The sequence below is a fragment of the Dendrobates tinctorius genome, unplaced genomic scaffold (genome assembly GCF_039654945.1).
Source record: "Dendrobates tinctorius isolate UK_male_01 unplaced genomic scaffold, ASM3965494v1 ptg000022l, whole genome shotgun sequence".
Taxonomy (NCBI): Eukaryota; Metazoa; Chordata; class Amphibia; order Anura; family Dendrobatidae; genus Dendrobates; species Dendrobates tinctorius.
Genome location: NW_027361690.1, coordinates 45150009 through 45170215, shown reverse-complemented (window position 1 = coordinate 45170215; position 20207 = coordinate 45150009). Strand labels below are relative to the sequence as shown.

General features: G+C 41.0%; 2 protein-coding genes across 6 annotated transcripts in view; both read left to right on the top strand.

Annotated features, from left to right (window-relative positions):
• Positions 1 to 10993, top strand: part of LOC141084169 (cell surface hyaluronidase CEMIP2-like) — a 158746-nt gene extending 147753 nt beyond the window's left edge. For all 3 annotated transcript variants that reach the window (XM_073568665.1, XM_073568664.1, XM_073568666.1), the window contains 6 exons: positions 2869 to 3051; positions 4632 to 4854; positions 5956 to 6057; positions 9776 to 9936; positions 10021 to 10130; positions 10636 to 10993. In XM_073568665.1, coding sequence (XP_073424766.1) covers positions 2869 to 3051; positions 4632 to 4854; positions 5956 to 6057; positions 9776 to 9936; positions 10021 to 10130; positions 10636 to 10784 — 928 coding nt within the window. In that variant the 3' untranslated portion in view covers positions 10785 to 10993. The remainder of the gene's footprint in view (positions 1 to 2868; positions 3052 to 4631; positions 4855 to 5955; positions 6058 to 9775; positions 9937 to 10020; positions 10131 to 10635) is intronic.
• Positions 1 to 20207, top strand: part of CEMIP (cell migration inducing hyaluronidase 1) — a 120348-nt gene that overhangs the window by 31418 nt on the left and 68723 nt on the right. Inside the window, exons 1-2 of one of the 3 annotated variants that reach the window (XM_073568670.1) lie at positions 13525 to 13724; positions 20075 to 20165. In XM_073568670.1, the coding sequence (XP_073424771.1) occupies positions 20078 to 20165 (88 nt within the window). In that variant the 5' untranslated portion in view covers positions 13525 to 13724; positions 20075 to 20077. Of the gene's footprint in view, positions 1 to 13524; positions 13725 to 17249; positions 17646 to 20074; positions 20166 to 20207 lie in introns of those variants that run through there. The other 2 variants (XM_073568668.1, XM_073568667.1) reach the window with 2 other exon arrangements.

The following is a 20207-nucleotide window of genomic DNA, read 5'->3' as shown; positions in this document are numbered from 1 at the left end:
GCTTAGGAACCTCAGGATTTGGCAGACGTTCTGTGCTAACTGCACTGCAAAAGGTCAGCCATGCTAGATTCTGTTCCCAATGAACTCCTCATAAGCTTCTCACTCATTGTTACTTGTGACAGCAGATTGCATCCTCTCAGACTGATAAAATATATTGTATTTAGGCAGCGAGGAATAAGTACAACTAATAAAAATATGAAGGGATGCATGCTGTTGACTTAGGGAGGAGGCCTACACGTTCATGGAAGTGCAGCCATGCTGAGGGTAGAATCCACACTACTAGGAATGCTGGTGACCCACCCGACAGTGCAGCTGGTGATTTACATACAGAAGTGGCAGCAGGCACCGCGTTATTAGCATCGTGTGCCATGGGGTCCTGCCCTATGTGTTATGGGGCACCACAGTGGCTCAGTGGTTAGCACTGTTGCTTTGCAGCACTGGGGTCCTGGGTACAAATCACGCTAAGGACAACATCCATGTGTTCTCTGTATTTGGGTGGGTTTCCTCTGGGTTCTCCAGTTTCCTCCCACACTCCAAAGACATACTGATAGGGAATTTAGATTGTGAGCCCCAGTGGGGACAGTGATGACGATATCTGTAAAGCGCTGTGGAATAATATGGCGCTATGTAAGCATAATACATTTGTGTAGTGTGTCTGTCCTCAGTCTATTTGATTGAGTGGCCAGTCATGCGAATACACTTGGCACCCCATACTCTCACTGCTGCTCCATCTGTAAGCGTACACTGAGTACTAGGCCCTGTTCAGACATTGGTGAATCACGTTCTTGTTCTGTGTTTGCCACAGATAGAACATGTACCCATTATAGCTTATTGGGCTCTTCACATCTCCATGTTTCTTTTTCTGTGACGTGTGTGGACCGCGTAAAAATCATGGCACATGTCCATCTAAGTCGCCATTGAAAATTAACCATACTAGTCTATGGGCCCATGAAAATCACGGATGACATCAGTGCACAATAGTTATGCTCTCCATGATAGAAGCGGTACGATTTTTTTTTCACATGTAATATTCACTGATTAAACAATGATGCTAAAAATATGACCCTTATCAAATTCCTATCCACAACACTGATGCACAACGGTTCGTGTTTTTATATACAAGACAAATGATGGCCGTCTGAAGGAGACCTTAGAGACGAGCTGGGTGGTGTATGTGCCTTAGGATGTATGCACCAGAGAGCAGCACAACTCCTAGGAGGATAAAGTGCAGCATCTTTCTCACTGTCTCCTGGCCATTTCCACCATCTCTCCAGGTCATGCCCTGCATGGTGTGATAATCAGAATACAACACATTATCCAGGGATCTCCTAAGAAGGAAATTCCTCACTGTATGGATTATCCTCATTGCATAACCATAAGTTATAAATAGGCTACATCTTGGCAGATTGCATCGCTCCCATGAACCCGGGGTGAGAGTCCTGTAGAGTATTATGGGGGACACACATTGTAGATATAATATCCTAAAAAGGCACATCTTGCCAAACATAAGAAATCTTTCAGCGTTGAGAAAAGAATGTCAGGGGCGGTCAGCTGAGTTTATCTTGCAGTCCTGTTTCCAATCAAGTATAATTAGTATTGGAAGATTATTTTTGATTCCCAGAAAGCGATAGAATTCATTTCCTCAGTGAAAAAAAACAAACAAAAAAGCAAAAATGTTTATGTAACCAAAATCAATTAGTGACCCCTGTGAACCTTTTTTGGGGGGGATAAACCCAGGTGAGCAATCCAGGAGGTATCCGCTGAGCAAGTCACAGAATAATTGGGGATCTTGTAATGTGGATTACAGACAGGTTGACAGGGAGGAGGTTTACGGTACTGACGGCCCCCAGGGACCGGGCTTAGTACATAAACCTTTTCAGTTTTGACCTAATAATTCTGTTCTTAACCGAGATGCCTAATTGTAATTAAAACCCAGCAGGAGAGTAGGGAACGCTCAAGCTCTGACTTTTTTTCAACAGAGGAATGTGCTCCAGATTTTGGAATTTTCTTGGCTGTGCATGGAGCTGATCGTTATCCTGGATTGCTCCCGAGCTCTGGCTACTGCAGTAATATAGCCCCAAGAAGCTCTCTCTGGGAAATGTCCGAAATGTTGAGTGCTCAAGACCACTTACCTGTCACCTAGATATGTGTTCATCATCATTCTGATGCCTTGCAGATAGATCTTTTCCACATTAGCAGAGTACAGTATATCCCCTACATGATGCAAGTGCACACAAGGCTTAGCGTTGCACATCCTGCATATACCTGATATATCTGAGCTATTTCACTTCTGTGAATCATATATTACATGATCACTCGAGCAAGGAGCAGTGTTGTCATAGGATGGGAGGCTTCAAATGTCATAAGATAGAAATAAATGCAGGATTTTCATATTTACTTATGTTGAGCCTTATTCAAGATAAAACTTAATACACATCAAAACAGGTGAGGTTGAGCGAGTTTAACAGGCTGCTACAAGAGGTGTAAGTTCTCCATCAATGGAAGTCTTCAAACAGAGCTGGACAGACATCTGTCTGAGATGGTTTAGTGAGTCCTGCATTGAGCAGGTGGTTGGACACCATGACCTTGAGTTCCCTTCCAACTCTACCATTGATTCTATGAGGTCCAATATCTTAAAATATAATTTACCATTGCTTTTATATGATATATTATTTGGAAACTGAAAGTCTAGACTTGACTCGCATGTAAAAATGCAGGGTGGTATTTTTGCTGAATTTTTCCAAAATCAAGGCAGTACTTTAGTGTTTTATCCAAAAAAAAGGATGGAAAACCTCAAGTCATCTGAGCTTTGTGAAATGTGTACAAAGAAGACATTAAATCACCGTCCTCCATCTTTGTTTCTTACAGAGGAGATTGGCTGCAGATTGCTCTGTGCTACCCTAAAAGTGCCGTATTGCAGGTGACAGCGGACATCTATGAACGTAACACTGGACGTGTACACAGCGTACGCCATTACGCCATGGAATCCTCTATCCATCAAGCCCTGAATAAGTCCGCAAATCGACTGTATCACTTCAGTAAGGAGTCCGGGTGAGTGGCCGGCCTGTTCTTACTTCTGTTGTGCTTGGGGCACAATACATTCTAGCACAGTAGGAGTCAATGTTACTGACATCGATATAATCACTGTAATACTATTCCTATGTTGTTCGATTTGCCCGTTACAAGTTAAGCGTAAGCTGAAACAGCAATATAACCCTTTATTTAATGCTCCGGTTCCCTATCTGCACGCTATCCTCTGCTGGAACATGTTATCCACAAAATGAGCTCCCTGGGGGCAGATGTTATCATGTATCTCTAGACTCTGGCAGACATGAAGGTCACAGTACAGTTTAAGTGTCGCACCTGCACCATTCTGTCAGTACAATGGGCAGCGCCTGTGCGCTTGTCTCTCTAACAATGCTCATGTTTCCTGCTTTAGAGAGACATGTAAGCAGCAAACATTAACTCCTGCGGGCATGTCCAACACTTCTATTTGATTTATTGATGGGATTAAATGCCTATTCACTACTTTCTGGATTAGATTCCAGTCCCCATTCTTGCAGTGTGAACGGGAGGGATCTAATCACATTGTGACAACCGCAGATGCTTCTATTCTTTCGTCACCTTCCATTATAAGCTTGGAACCAAGTTACTTCATGCTCAAAGATTTGAGAAACATTAATATCAATTCACATGGTCCAAACCGGCGTCCTATCACTGTCCTGAGGATGAGCTCACATGCAGCCCAGTGGGGCCATCAAAACTGATTAGTATCAGACTTCAATATGAATTAGTGGCAACTTTGATTTTACTCTACCCAAAATGTATGTAGAAACATATCAGTACACGGAGTCTGCAAGCTTCAATCATTACTGCTGAATTCCAGTTTCCAGCTAGAGTACCCAACAGGGATGTTGCCAAAATGTGAAAACATTTGGGTCACTAGGTAATGGGCTGCGAGGCGGAGACCATTGATATGAATCATTGCTTAAAATGTTCTTTCAGTGATGTCCAGTTACTAAACTAAGTGTCAGGTGCCAAATAGATTGTAAAGGGCAGTAGGGCACCACAGACTTCTGGAAATGGGCGGTGGTCCAGCCTCATGAATTACATTGATGTCACCTTCTAATATAAATCCATGATACTGTAAGTAGAGAATCAATAGTGGATGGACTTAGATGAATCTAACACTTACAAATAGTTTAGATGCTTTGTAAAAAATTGTAATATTTAAAGGGGTTATGTGACGTTTCGTCCAGAAAGAGCGCCATTCTTGTCCAAATAAGTCTCAACTGAGTTGCAATAACAGATGTGACCCATGTTCAAAAATTCCACTGTTTGTGGAAGATGGCAGTCAACCAAGTTGTTGTTCACACCTCAAAAAGTCGAACACTGACGAAAATGAGGGCAGACAGAATGCAAAGTGACTCTGCCTGCTTGATTAAAGTCAATAGCTTCTTTGTGAGATACAATTGATTTATGATTTCCTTTTTTCAGGGCTTCAGACAGAAGCCCCGAATCACCCACTGGTGTGTGATATGAATCCAGCCGTACACCACTTGTGCATAACACAGCAATGGTTATTATGGGCACATTATATCTATTAATGTCCTACCTTTGTATTTCTTTAGATATCTCTTCCTTCACCTTCAAGCCTATGAACCTCGGATTGGGCACAGCTACTGTTCTCAGCATGGCTGTGAGAGAATTAAGATCACTGCCCAATTTCATCCCAATGATTACTCGGAGTGCACACATAAACCGTTCCCTGACAGAGGCGGCAAAGACCAGCTTGCCAAGTTGCACGTGTCTCAACGCCTAGCCTTGCCTTGTAGGCAGTGTGGAGCCCCACAGGTAGACCATTATGTATAAAAAGAGTAGAGTATCAAGTACAAATGAAGATTAATGGCCCAATTCATTGTTGCATTTGCTCGCATTTTAGTTGAGTTTAGTGTTTTGCATCTTTTTTTGTGCCATATTCATCTTTAAATATGGTGCAAATGGAAATTCTCTTTTTATGTGTTTGTCCGATCTTTTCTTTTACTTCACCATTGTAGGCAGAATTTAGAATTTCCAGATGTTTTCACCTGATTCATCAATTGTGATTTTTTAAAAAGTCACAAAATTTGGTGCAAACAAAACTTTCTCCAGTGTCTCCTGGAAGTGAGTTTATGCACGCTTAACACTTTGGCACAACTTTTGTGACATTTCAGTGTAACATCTGGGTTTTTTTTTTTTGCTCTAAAAAGTCTCAAAACAAAGTCAAAGACAAATATAAAACGTTTTTTATTTTGCACAACATTCATGATTTGAATGCGCCATTTTGATGAATTTTGTACAGTAATCATCAGCGAATACCCTGAGACCAAAAAAAAAAGTAACTTGAAAAATTAAAAATTAAAAAATCTGGCCCCAAATGTGTATATTTAATAGAATATAAAAACCGTTAACATTTGAGGCTCAACATTATGGACCAGATAGTAGAAGAAATGAAAGGGTCATCACTTTGGCTCGCTTTCCTGATAATCCTAGTACAGTAATAACTGGGCTTTGGGTAACATTTATTTTAGTTAACTAATTTTTGTAGGTAAATGTGACTTTGCAGAAGACGTGGATTGGCAGCTGATGGCCTATATGTCATCCAAGGCTTTTTAAGGACAAGTTGGCAGCAAGCACAGACATCCAGAATGTCTTAGTATAAAAAGACAGTTACTGCCTGTATCTATTCCTTATTATATAAATACTTGGACAGTGCTACAAAAATACTGGAATATGCAGTAAACAGGTGAAGTTTTCACGTGCAACCAAAGCAGTATAGCTAGAGGGTCACAATAGTCTCATAGCGCAGAATAATCCCATTGCCCAGTAAGCCCTTCTCTGAAACCTTTTAGCTTTTTTTCACTTACTAATTATTCATGAATTGTCTTTAACTCCATCTAATGAATCTTCTTACAGATTGCTATCACCAGCAGTCTGTCCCTTAAATACACAAAGATACAAGTGCAGTCCATCCGCCGGGAGGATGTATTAAATGGAATGCAGACTGCCTTCATCAAGGTAATAATGGAAATGCTGCATGGATTCAGGTTATACGGTATATAAAACACATGTACGGATATGAGTAGCCTTAGCCCCAATAATAAGTTAACGTTAAGGGGTTCAGTTCTACATGAAATGGTGAACAGGGACAGTGAAGTCAAGTCTATGGATTCCTACCAGGACGCCCGGTATTCTGCAATTGTCCTGGCATGTGTCAGTAGAAGTCACTTGCATCACTCACCTCTCCAGGCAGAAGTGATTGGAGCAGGATTCATTGCCAAACATAAAGAAGAAACACATTGAAGATGCTGGCAATATTTTTGTATAGGCGTAGCCCTAATCTAAAGGTACCCATACATATTAGTTAAAGCACCACGCCAGCGTCTTTTTTTTTATTGCAGTGCTGGAATGGTGCTTCTAATCTACTTGCACTTAGTCTAAACACACGTGGTCAAAATTGTTGGTACCCCTAGTTTAATGACAGAAAAACCCACAATGGTCACAGAAATAACTTGAATCTGGCAATAATAATAATAAATAAAAAAATCTATGAAAATGAGAAAATGAAAGTCAGTCATTGCTTTTCAACCATGCTTCCACAGAATTTTAAAAAAAAATAAAACTCATGAACTAGACCTGGACAGAAATGATGGTACCCCTGAAAATAATGTGACAAAAGGGACATGTTAAATCAAGGTGTGTCCACTAAATAGCATCACAGGTGTCTACAATCTTGGAATCAGTGAGTGGGCCTGTAAGAGGGCTACAGATACTCACTGGTGACAAGGTGTGTATCACTCTCACCATGGACCAGAGGAAGCAAAGGAAAGCGAGATCTCATGGGGATTAGAAAGAAAATTATAGACAAACATGTTAAAGGTAAAAGTTATAAGACCATCTCCAAGCAGCTTGATGTTCCTGTGGCTACAGTTGCACATATTATTCAGAAATTTAAGCTCCATGGGACTGTAACCAACCTCCCTGGACATGGCTGCAGGAGGAAAATTGATGACAAATCAAAGAGACGGATAATACGAATGGTAACAAAAGAGCCCAGAAAAACTTCCAAATAGATTAAAGGTGAACTTCAAGCTCAAGGAACATCAGTGTCAGATCACAAAATCCGTTGTTGTATGAGCCATAGTGAACTTCATGGGAGACGATCAAGGAGGACACCATTGTTGAAAAAAAAAATAATAAAATAGCCAGACTGGAATTTGCCAAACTACATGTTGACAAGCCACAAAGCTTCTGGGAGAATGTCCTATGGACAGATGAGACAAAATTTGAACTTTTTTGGCAAGGCATATTATCTCTATGTTCACAGATGGAAAAATGAAGCATATCAAGAAAAGAACACTGTCCCTACTGTGAAACATGGAGGAGGCTCTGTTATGTTCTGGGGCTGCTTTGCTGCATCTGGCACAGGGTGTCTAGAATCTGTGCAGGGTACAATGAAATCTCAAGACTATCTAGGGATTCTAGAGAGAAATGTGCTGCCCAGTATCAGCAAGCTTGTTCTCAGTCGCAGGGACAGGATAATGACCCAAAACACACAGCTAAAAAACACCCAAGAATGGCTAAGAGGAAAGCATTGGACTATTCTGAAGTGGCCTTCTATGAGCCCTGACCTAAATCCTATTGAGCATCTTTGGAAAGAGCTGAAACATGCCGTATATAAAAGGCAGCCTTCAAACACGAGACAACTGGAGCAGTTTGCTCTTGAGGAGTGGGCCAAAATACCTGTGGAGAGGTGCAGAAGTCTCGTTGACAGTTACAGGAATCGTTTGATTGCAGTGATTGCCTCAAAAGGTTGTGCGACAAAATATTAAGTTAAGGGTACCATCATTTCTGTCCAGGCCTATTTCATGAGTTTTATTTTTTTAAAATTCTGTGGAAGCATGGTTGAAAAGCAATGTCTGACTTTCATTTGTTCATTTTCATAGATTTTGCATTTATTAGGCTAGTTTCACACTTGCTTTTTTTTGCAGCGCGTTTTTCCCGCAAAAAAACGCATTGAAAAAACGCATACATAAGCATACAACTGCTGCGTTTTTTTCAAGCATTTTTATGAGCATGCATGAAAAAAACGCAGCGTTTTTATGCGTTTGTATGCGTTTGTATGCGTTTTTAGCGCGTTTTTACCGCGTTTGCGTTTTTTTCCAACATTTTTAGGTGGCCCCTCACACTACCCAAACCATGACTTTACTAACCCTAACCCTGACCCTAACCCTAACCCTGACCCTAACCCTAACCCTGACCCTAACCCTTAACCAAATCATACTTAACCCTAACCCAAACCCTAAACCCTAACTAACCCTAACCCTAACCCTAACCCTGACCCTAACCCTGACCCTAACCCTGACCCTAACCCTAACCCTAACCCTGACCCTAACCCTTAACAAAACCATACTTAACCCTAACCCTGACCCTGACCCTAACCCTAACCCTGACCCTAACCCTAACCCTAACCCTAACCCTGACCCTAACCCTAACCCTAACCCTGACCCTAACCCTAACCCTGACCCTAACCCTAACCCTGACCCTAACCCTAACCCTGACCCTAACCCTTAACAAAACCATACTTAACCCTAATCCTGACCCTAACCCTGACCCTAATCCTTAACAAAACCATACTTAACCCTAACCCTAACCCTAACCCTGACCCTAACCCTAACCCTGACCCTAACCCTAACCCTAACCCTGACCCTAACCCTTAACAAAACCATACTTAACCCTAATCCTGACCCTAACCCTGACCCTAACCCTTAACCAAACCATACTAAACCCTAACCCTGACCCAAAACCCAACCCTAACCCTGACCCTGACCCTAACCCTAACCCTAAACCCCCTTAACTAACCCTAACTCTAACTCAAACCCCTAAATTCCATGGTTAAAAAAAAAAAACGCATATGCAAAAAAACGCTTACATGAGCATGCCAGTGCGCACATATGCGCATCCATAGGCTATAATGGCCCTTTTTAGCGCAAAACGTGCGCATATGTGCGCATGCGCTTTTTTGCAGGGCCAAAAAATGCAACATGATGCCTCTGGAAAATCCAATCGCACACCCCAAAAAAACGCAGCGCATGAAAATCGCATACATGCGCTTACAAGCGCGCAAGTATGCGCACCCATGTTAAAGATAGGGGAAAAAACGCATGCGCAGGTTAGCGTTTTTTTCCAGCGCTAAAAAACGCAAATGTGAAACCAGCCTTATTACTTTTATCAGATTCAAGTTATTTCTGTCACCATTGTGGGTATTTCTGTCATTAAATGAGGGGTACCAACGATTTTGACCATGTGTGTATTTACCTGCTGCCATATTCACCTTGTATCTTCTTACATGGTTTAAGTACCACTGTTCTCCTGAATCTACCATAGGTTGTTTTTTTTTTCTGTGCTTCTCTGTATTAACTTCCTATCTAAACTTTATATAGATTTATTTTTTTTAGTCAAGTGGGAGTGGCCCTAAACTCTTCTCTATGGGAGTCTTTTTGAGATCCACACCCAGTTGGATTAAAGAATAGATTTATAGATCAAGAACAGGATGCCATATCTGAGGAATGAAGAGCAATAGGAACAAAAAATATCAAGAATGTCAAATTCAGTAGAACAGCAACATTTATGCCAGTTAAAAAAATGTTATTATTTATGGCAAACGAATAGTTGTCTTTAAGAATCCTTCATAATTTATTTCTTTTATTTCTCCATTTTTAATTTATTTTTCCAGGTTGATGAGGAACTTTTCTTGTTTAAAAGGAGGGGCCTTTTCTTCTTGGTGTTGGACGCCTGTTCTGGAGCCATTGTAAGCAAGAGACATTTTGAAATGATCAGTGACACATTTACAACAAAAGCCATTTCTAGCTACATACAAGTATCAATGAAGCAACGGTAAGGACGTGCTAGATGAAGCCTAGTCGCCCACAGAGCACACTAAACCACTGGCTCACACCTTCCTTATATTTTATGTTCCAGGTCTGTGGTTCTCATTTGCTCTAGAGATGTTTTACAAACTCCACCGGGTTCTGATATGTCTGTTTTCACCAAACTCGGATCTGCAAAACCTCTAGTGCTTTATGAAAAAGGTAAATTCCTTTGAAAAAAAAAATGAAAAAGTCTATGAAAACATGGTACATAAGGACTGATTTAGATTGAAGATTAAGGATATTGACGGGATGTAGAATATACCCAAAAGGCAGAGATTCCCCGACAGCTAGGTTTCTATTAAATTTGGGTCAGAACAGGCTGGTGCCACATGTGCCACTATATGAAGGAGAATGTATGTGTTTAAATTTTATCAGTGTAAATACTTTTTAAGCCCCAAAAAATGATAACAAATATTCAAGGAGTGATACCTTTATTAGACAACCAGAAAAATAAAATTTGCCGGCTTTCGGAAAGCAGAATCCTCTTTATCAGACAATGACCTCTGTATTCCAGAAACGTGCAAGTATCATACAAAGAAAACTTTGTAGTTCAGTGTAGAAATTTGGAAGATTACACAAGGGAATGGCAGGTGAATGGTAGAGATATAAAAAATATAGACATAACATAGAGGAATCTGATCTAGTATTTGTACTGTTTTTACAGGTAGCTTTGCCATGGTGGGATATAAGGGACTCTACACCCCATCCTGGATCAAAATCATTAATAACAGTCCTGATAAAAAAGCGGCAACCATACAACTTTATTTGCCATTGATGTTGACTGAATACAGATGCCCAGCTCCAAAAACTTGATGAAAAGAGGTTGCATCCCGCTGTATCCCCTGTGGTCTCCAAAGACCAAAGTGCTCCATCTGCCCTTTCCTTCGTCATCAGTGTCTGTTCTTCTCACAGCTCCATTCTTGTTCGCTCCTGAAATTGTGATGTACCATAGAAGAGACGTGATACCTTTTTATACTGCCACGTGTTTATATTGTCCAGTAAATAAATGTTATTTCTTCTTATTTAGTTCATTTTATTATTTATTGGAGGATCTAACGTATTATCTAGAGACAAGTCTAAAGCCTGCACCTGCCTCTTGTAAATGGGTCAATCTGCCACTAGTTATTTAATAACTTCTATCTGACTTTATATATGTGTCAAGTGACAATCCTGTGCACCTGCTTGTTTGGTAGGAGATCTTTGCTCTTGTTGCCCTGTCTCATTATGCATTAGGCCTGAGAAGTTGTGAAGGAGCACGTCTTACACGGTAAGTTATGTCTGTGGTCAAGACAGGTAAGATGCATCTGGGTCATGCTGCTAAAATTAAACTTAATTCCGGTATTAATGGTTACATTATTTTTGTATTCCACATTGTTATAGTCTTTGGTTGCTTCCCTTATGCCAGACATGATCCATGGTTTCTAAATCTTATAATCACGAAGGGTAATAAGCCAGACACAAATTGCAATGAATGGCTCAGTAAGTTTTCTAGTACGTATGCGACCTACTGGTGGCCCTAGATATATGGTTAAGCACATGGGCCACCTGCTACCTGGGTAACAAGCCTCTTACATTTGAAATTACCGTATTAATGGAATTTATGTATTGGTTACTAAATATTCATGTGTTTTCTTTGGGATACCGGAGAAAGCAGCTGTCCAATAGCTTTGACAGTGACTTATCTCCTGAAGAACAAAAGGGTCAGGTGTTAAAATTCAAACTCCCTGATTCCTATCCCCCCCCTATGTCATCTGTCACATGATAGCTGAGAGTTCCCTGTATACATGAGGTTTGGCTGACATTAGTTTTGTTGTTTTTTTTAATGGTTTTTATTTATTTTTTTGTGCTTTGTACCGTCTTGGGCATGGCTCCCCTTTTTGGGCTGTTCATTTTGTTCATATAGCTTTCCATGGGGCAGGTGTCTGAACAGTCGGAACCCAGGTCCTGCTCTGCCCTTATCTATTTTTACGTCCGTTGACACATAGTGAGGTGAACCACAAGAGTTAGGTACCGTTCCACTTGGGTACACCTTGTCGTGGTGGGATGGCATTTACATTTTTTTTTATCAAAACTTTGTTAACTAAGCACCCAATGTTATTTACATGTACTGTTACTATTTATTTATTTACTTACTACAGGGTATTTGCTTATTTTATACTGTACATACAGTAGATGTTCCACACCCAATTAATTAAGACTGGTGTTTGGCATGCCATTCTAGATAAAGGAAGCACTGGAGTTTAATGCGCCAAATTTATTAAGTGGCATGCACCTGTAATAAATTTGGCGCATCTTTCCACTGCTGTGTACCTTCGCCATCAGAAATGTATACAAGTCAGGGACTGGGGTGCATTTCTGATGTAATTACGCCACTTTTGTAGCGTAAATTCTTACTAATTTGTTGGGCTGATTTGACCACAATATGTCCCGCCCCAGCTTCTCCCATCTTAGGCAGATTTTGTCAAAACTGATGGAAAAATTTTGAGTTGAGCAAATGTTTTTGCCACATTTCAGTGAGTTTTACAATAGAAACCTAGTGAAGACTGCTGGACGAATCAGGCACACACTGTTTTTGATGCATTTTTTTTTTCCTTAAAGCCAGAAGTGGAACTAGCAAAAAGGAGAAGTATAAGACCTTCCTTTATATTTCCCATTCTTGTTGAATCCACTCCATAGAAAACCACATAAAAAACTGCATGTGTTAATCTAGTCTAAATGAGCAAAATCATGAATAATAAAGAAGCTTAAAAAAATTACTATTTATCTGTATGTGTGACAAGCAAAACAACCATGCGGGTCTAAAAATTTTCACAGTGATGAATTTATACCCCAGGAGATAACTACCCTATGGCTGGGGGTCTGATCACTGTTCATGATCGACCTGTGCTTCATTTACACAGGGTTCTTCAGAGCATCAGTTTTGAGGATTGGTGATGGTTTAAGTGGTTATCCCCCCAGCGATCTGTAATTTAGGCCTTATCCAATGGTTCCAAACTTGAGAATATGCCTTTAGCACAATTACGCTGATAGTCACTGATTTTAGTCTCTAGCTTGTGGGCGCTGGAATGTCCTCCTATGAAGGCTCAGTGACTCTCCACGTGACATTTGGTTCTTCCTAGTTACCTGTACCAATTACTGGTCACTATGTTATCTGTTATCTTCGCTTTTTGTTACCTTATATTAGTGGAAGGTATTTGTTGTGTAGCACCTTTTGCATTCTTCCATGGGATTAGTTCTCATTTAGCTGTTCTGTACATGTCTCTGCAGATTTTGCCAAATGCTAATAACAAGTCAGCATTGCATGTGTTTGATATCATGTTTCATCCTGTGGTTCATCTACATATTTGAGGTATTCACTCACCATGTCAGACTGGAACGCGGCAAGGTGTTTATGGGCTATGGCTTATATTGAGATTGGCAGCTTGCGTTCTAACATCACCTATGGATCCACGCTGAGGATAAGGGAGGACACAGGAGGAGTTTGTCTCAAATCATAGGCTATGACAGTAATTACAGGCAGAGAAGAGCTGTCTGCTATACAACATACTTTCCACCAGAGTCCTATGATTAGACCTGATGGCTCTGGCAAGAACGATAGACACTCAGGGATGGGTGTTATCTTGACTTTCTTGAAACTCAAAGCTCTTTATACTTCCAGTCTGTGAGTTCCCCATGACTGCTGCTTGACCTGTGCCAAGTTGGCCTAGCCTGGCATTTTCTGCAGACCCATGTAATACAGAACTCTGCACACAGGTATGTGATTTGTATACAGCGGACTGAACTGTGTTTTCTCACTTGTCGTTTCAATATATACAGAAATCGCCCTGCTTGTTTATTTTATTAAATTCCTGCTGTTTATTGGACCTTGTCAATGCCATAATACAGTTCAGCCCCAGGTTTTCTGCTGATTTGATTAATGCATTTCTTCTAAAAACTTGATGGTTCAGCTCCGTCCCATAAACACGAGCCTTTTCTTCTAAGGAAGTGTCACTTCACCTGTATCGTTGGCTTTAAGCAGTTGTTTTTGCATGTGAGGGTAGAATGAAATGTGATAATTGCTGAGGGCGCGTGCTGCCTGACACTTAGCGTAACGTGTGCCATTCATCAATATAGGAAAGTAAGCCGGGTAAATAAGAGCGTGCGTTTGCCTTTTTCTAACCATTAAGGCTCATTCTCACATCCAATTTTGACACGTACAAGAAAAACAGACCAATTATTCGGATCAGAGTTAGATCAGAGCGTGGTCCGAGTGTCATCTATTTTTCTTGCACGTGGACAAATAATAAAATATAGGTTCTCCATTCTAACAGGCTGTGAAAATCGGACGAGTTTTTTCACAACCCATTGACTTGCATTGTTGATTTTGATCTGACCTTTGGATGAAAATCATATGTCGCCGCGATTTTCCAGAATCATAGACATGTAAATGACCCCATACACTAGCACAGGTACAAGTGCTATCTGTGAAAAACATGGGTACCACTCATATGTGAAAATTGGATGTCTGAATAAGACCTGAAGTTACTGATTACATAGAATTGTTTTTAGAACCAGCAAGATTTTCGAATAGATCACATTGGGGCAGATATAGCAATGTATTTATTTCTGCCTGGTTTCCATCAGTTACCAGAAGCTTGCAGACTTAAAATCATATCGCTAATGACGTGAACTTTCATATGAGTAAATTTATGAAGTCCTTATAAGAAACCCAGGTCTTGCTTAGCAGTCATGTGATGTCTTATATAATATAATATCTAATACTGTAACTTATTGTGTCCTGTTCATCCTTCAAACCTCTAGTAAAAGTCAAGAAATCGTGGATTCAGCTGAAATTTACATTTAAAGGGTTATCCCGATCTCAGCTTTTCATGGGTGAGAGCACCACCAGAGTTGGGGCTGCAAACATCTCAGAGCACAGGCGCTCACTGTGTGCATAACTCCTATAGAAATGAATGGGAGCTTCAGAAAACAACAAAGCAAAGTTGTGTAACTGCTGAGTTGTGAAAACTGCCCAGCTTGCTGTGGTCTGCTGATTTCCATGCATTTCTATGGGAGAGACGCGTTCAGCTACACCTGGCCGTTTTTGTAGCCCCACCTATGGTGGCTGTGACCTACAAGTAGTTATTCCTATCTCGGCCATTAGGCCGGGATCACACATGCAAGAAACGCAGCCGAGTCTCGCATGTTAATACCCAGCACTGCCGCCTGCTCTCGGGAGCAGAACATGCAGCTACATAGCAATACATGCAGATGAACGCTCCGCTCCTGAGTGCAGGCGGCAGTGCCGGGTATTAACATGTGAGACTCGGCTGTGTTTCTCGCATGTGTGATCCCGGCCTTAAGGGAAGGGACAGACGAGCATAGGAGAAATTGTCCAGAAAATGGAGTACATATTCATCCACGTGCCATCTGTTTTCTGTTTGTCTGTATGTTATGTCCATGTTTTTTGTACCCATGTGTAATCCGTTTTTATACATGTACAGTCAAAAATGTACATGATCAAATATAGTTTCCTTGGTTAATAATGGATATGTATCCGTAAAAATCGAACACGCACAGATTGGGATTCAAGTTTTTTTTATGCAACCATAGAATTGAATGGGCGAGTCTCATCCAAGACATAGAAGAGAATAGTGCACGTGAAAAAAATGTCAGCTGAGCAGCCCTATTGCGTTGTATTGGCCAGTGTGCACACGTCCATATTATGTGCTTGTCTGCACGAGATCTAAGGTCACATACACATGTTCAGTACTTGGTCAGTTTTTTACCTCAGTATTTGTAAGCTTAAACCAGGAGGGAACATTCAGAAGAAAAGTATAATGACGGGGTCACACTTGCGAGTGCAATGCGACAAACTCGCCTCAATACTCGGCACTGCCGCCGGCACTCGGGACCGGAGTGTGCAGCTGCATGTCTTTCTAGGCAGCTGAGCGCTCCAGTCCGAACCGCCGGCGGCAGTGCCGGGTATTGAGGCGAGTTTCTTGCATTGCACTCACAAGTGTGACCCCGGCCTAATATAAACCCGTCACCACTTCTGTATTCATCACCCACTCCTGGTTTTGGCTTCCAAATACTGAGGTAAAAAACTCACCAAATACTGAACGTGTGAACGTGGCCTAGGCTGAGAGGAAAATAACCCCTAAAAGACTTGCTTATCTGTGATATTATGTATATAATGCTTTGATCAATTTTAGATCAGTGTCCATTCTTTGGAGGAAAAACGAAAAAAGTGGTTTGGTATCGTGTTAGCCAGTAGAAAAAATATATAAAGTGCTCTCAGTGAGAGAAACAAAATAGGAATCTTGTGGGTATGAGACCTTTTAATGGCTAACAAATAATAGTAAATGATGTTACAAAGCAAGCTTTCGGGACTGCTTACGTCCCTTCATCAGGCTGATATAACAAAATAATAATTTGCTATCCGCCTGATGAAGGGACGTAAGCAGTCCCGAAAGCTTGCTTTGTAACATCATTTACTATTATTTGTTAGCCATTAAAAGGTCTCATACCCACAAGATTCCTATTTTGTTTCTCTCACTGAGAGCACTTTATATATTCTTTGGAGGATACATATTGATATACTTTATCCCCTCTTATGTGCAAAAATCACAGCTAAACGATAAAAAGCAGGTCCTGTCCTTTTCCTGAATTCTATGTACAGGAATGCTATTAGTGGAGATATTATACTAACCCTATGAGAGACGCCATATGTTATTATCATTGACCCTAGTGGCACGTTTGCACATAATGATTCCATATACTACTGTGTGAGGTGAAATGATGACACAGGTCACATTCAGAAGTGTCTAGGGGCACGTGAACGATCTAAGGAGAGATTCATTAGAGCGCACTGACAGCGCCGCCGCTGGAGGTCGACGTTTTCTTACTTCATCTGTCTGATAGTGCAGTGTTTTCAATCACTCCCAGTAAAATAAAAGTGTTAGCTTTTATATAAGACGACGGGCTCCGTTTCTCAAACGCTGTCATTAAAGCAACTCCCTAACATTTATTAAAAGATCTCCTGAGGCCTTTTCAGATGAGTCCACTTGACTTTGTTCCCTGGTAAGTACTTAGAGTACAATATCTGAAATTTGCCGCCACTCACCCTTACTATAACCTGTCTAAAAGTCACCCTGTTACTTGTGGTGCCCTCTCAAAGTCTCCTAAGAAGCAAGTCTCAGGCTCCATTGTGCTGGTATGCAGCCTTGCTGATGAGACTGTGAAGCTACAGCTGGAAGTAATTTGACAGCCTTGGTCCTGCCAGGAATCCGAATCTATATCCAGGAGTTGCTGCCAGGCGTCTTTCCAAGGAGGGCTGCATAAAGCATCCTATCCATGAGGGAATACACAGATGGATTTAGTAAATGCTTTAGCAGGACTCATCCAGCTATATCCTGACCCAGCTGGCATTATTGATTACTAACCTGGTGATATGCACTTTATGATATGAAGGCATTACTTACTATTGGACTGCTGCGAGATTGAGTGCTGGGTTTAATCCATGGAGCAAATTATTACTGGTCTACATAAATATTTTTTCTGCAATGGATTATGTGACCAAAGCAAAGTATAACTGGAAACCAGAACAGTGAAAATTCCTTAAAGTGTAAATTTAGCAAACAGATTTCCAGCTTAGAGGATTGCACAGAAACAGCCAGCGTTAAAAAAAATGATGTGAGTGCTGTAGAGGTGAATGCAGGTAGCGGATTTTAGTTAGGAGTTTTTGATCAGATACATAACAACACATTCTTGAAAATGCCATCCAGCAGGGATCCATAGATTTTTTTTTCTTTTATTTTGATCTATACCACCTGTACATGCAACTAATGCAAAAAGTTAGGCCTCATGCACACACAGTATTTGGCATCAGTGTTTGTATGCCAAAACCAGGAGTGGAACGACCAAAGAAAAACTATAATTGAAAGAGTGACACCTGTTCTGTGTTTTGGAGATACAAACCCTCATGATATGCTGATACAAATATGAATGAGGCCTTATGGAGAATGTTTATTCTAGATGTGGCCACTCATTGTTATGTCTCCTACCAATGCAGGGATTATGTATAGGTGCAATGGTTCATATGATGTAAGGCCTCATGCAGAGGTTTGGTTTTTTTTTCTCATACATCTGCTGCATCTATACTGCTCAAAGAAATAAAGGGAACACAAACAGCCTGTTGCAAATGGAATAGTGTTCCCTTTATTTTTTTGAGCAGTATATTTTTTGGACCATGTGTCAGATTTTATAATCTGTGTATCTTCTATTTTTCTGATATGAAAAAAGTTTTACAGATTTCTCAAAGCTTCTTCTGTCAGCTACTCGGTGAAAAATAGACAGCACTTGGCTGACACACGGGGCCTCATTCATCACTGCTTTTATGCCACAATTTTGGCATAAAAAGCTTTGAAAAATCACAATTGTGGCGCAATGTGAGTCTGCGATAATATTTTGTGACTTACAGCGTTGTCACTCCATTTTCACCAGATCTGTTAAAGTGCGCAGATCTGGGGTGGGATGGGGGCGACGCAGTCCCTGCTCACAGAACTCTTGATGTGCGGCAGCGTTCCTTATGCCACAAATCTTACTCCAGTCCCCGTGGTGAGGAGTGTCTGACTCCCGCATGCTTCCTCCTCCTCATCATGCTTCCTCATCAAGGCCAGCGTGAAAATCGCCGATCTTGATGAATTGGGGACATATTTGTTTTCAATTAAATATTAATTTGAATGGGCAAGTTTGATCCACAACTTAGATCAAAAAACAAAATACCTCCTTTTTAATTTATGGTTTATTGATTGATTTTAATGGACCGTCAGTCCTGCAAATATTGTCCAAATTTCTTGATAGTGTCTCAAAGAAGCTCTCGATGCATCATATACAATATGTATACAATATTTCTTAAGTACCAGGCAACATTATATTGCAGTTTTCAGAAAATAAAGGAATTATGTACAAAATTGTATTCTTGAATTCCCCCCCCCATACACATTAGACTAATGTCGAACCCACCGATGTCGGCAGTCTAGTGTGTGGCAGCCCTCGGCAATTTATCATATTGTCTCCTGGAGATAAGCCACCACAAGACATGTCTGGATGTGCGGCGACAGATCTCTCATTGAGGATGTAGGAGCACTCGGCCAAATGAGAGCTCCTATGTATGAGAGAGCTGGCTGCCATCTAAGGTACAATGGTGGGCTTTGTTGTAAAGTTCATACAGTTTTGTAAACTTATTTTTTTGGCTCATAGAAGAGATAAGAAATGCAGGGGACATAGTAACTAGGCAAACCCAAGCTTGCATGAATATTACAAAGTGTGCTGTCATAATAAATATTTGTAAGCACTGAGACGGGTTAAGGATATAAATAGTGATGAGTGAGTATACTCGTTGCTCGGGTTTTCCCGAGCATGCTCGGGTGTCCTCTGAGTATTTTGGCACGGTCAGAGATTTAGTTTGTGTCGGCGCAGCTGCATGATTTGCGGCTGCTAGCCAGCCTGAATACATGTGGGGATTCCCTAACAAACAGGCATTCCTCACATGTATTCAGGCTGTCCAGCAGTCACAAATCATGCAGCTACGCCGACACAAACTAAATCTCTGAGCATGCCCAAAATGCTTGAAGGACACCCGAGCATGCTCAGGAAAACCCGAGTAACAAGTATACTCGCTCAGCACTAGATATATATGAACGCATCACATCAACAAAAATATGCCTTAATCTGTGTCTGCATCCCATCCGCTGACCAGAAGCAATGTGTCTATGACTGCAGTGGGGGGGAAGAGAACCGTTCATGCTTCTGTGGCTTCTAGTGTTATCTTGTGTCAGTTACTTGGGATGACGGCTGACTTCTGTGATCATCATGTCAGGATGGGTGTAAGCTAGAGGTTAAGTGTACTTGGCACAGGGCTGTGGATGTCATCTGATGAAGGCGACATTATAAAACACAAGCGTTGGCTGTTCAGCATACAGAGCTGTCTGTCTATAACATTTGGACTCTATAACTTAGCACCAGCCAGTGCATTAGGTAATATGAAAGCTGGTCGCTGCTCACTTGACAGCATCTTAACGACTCTCCCCATCAATTAAGAACTGTTTTCTGTTTTGTAGGAAATGACTCCAAGCATCATGACTGCCGGCAGTGTTGGAATAGTTTTGCCTCTACTGTTGTTTGCAGCAATATTTGCTCTAGGGGCTTCAGGTAATTTTATACTTTTATTCTTAACACTCACTTTACTAGTTA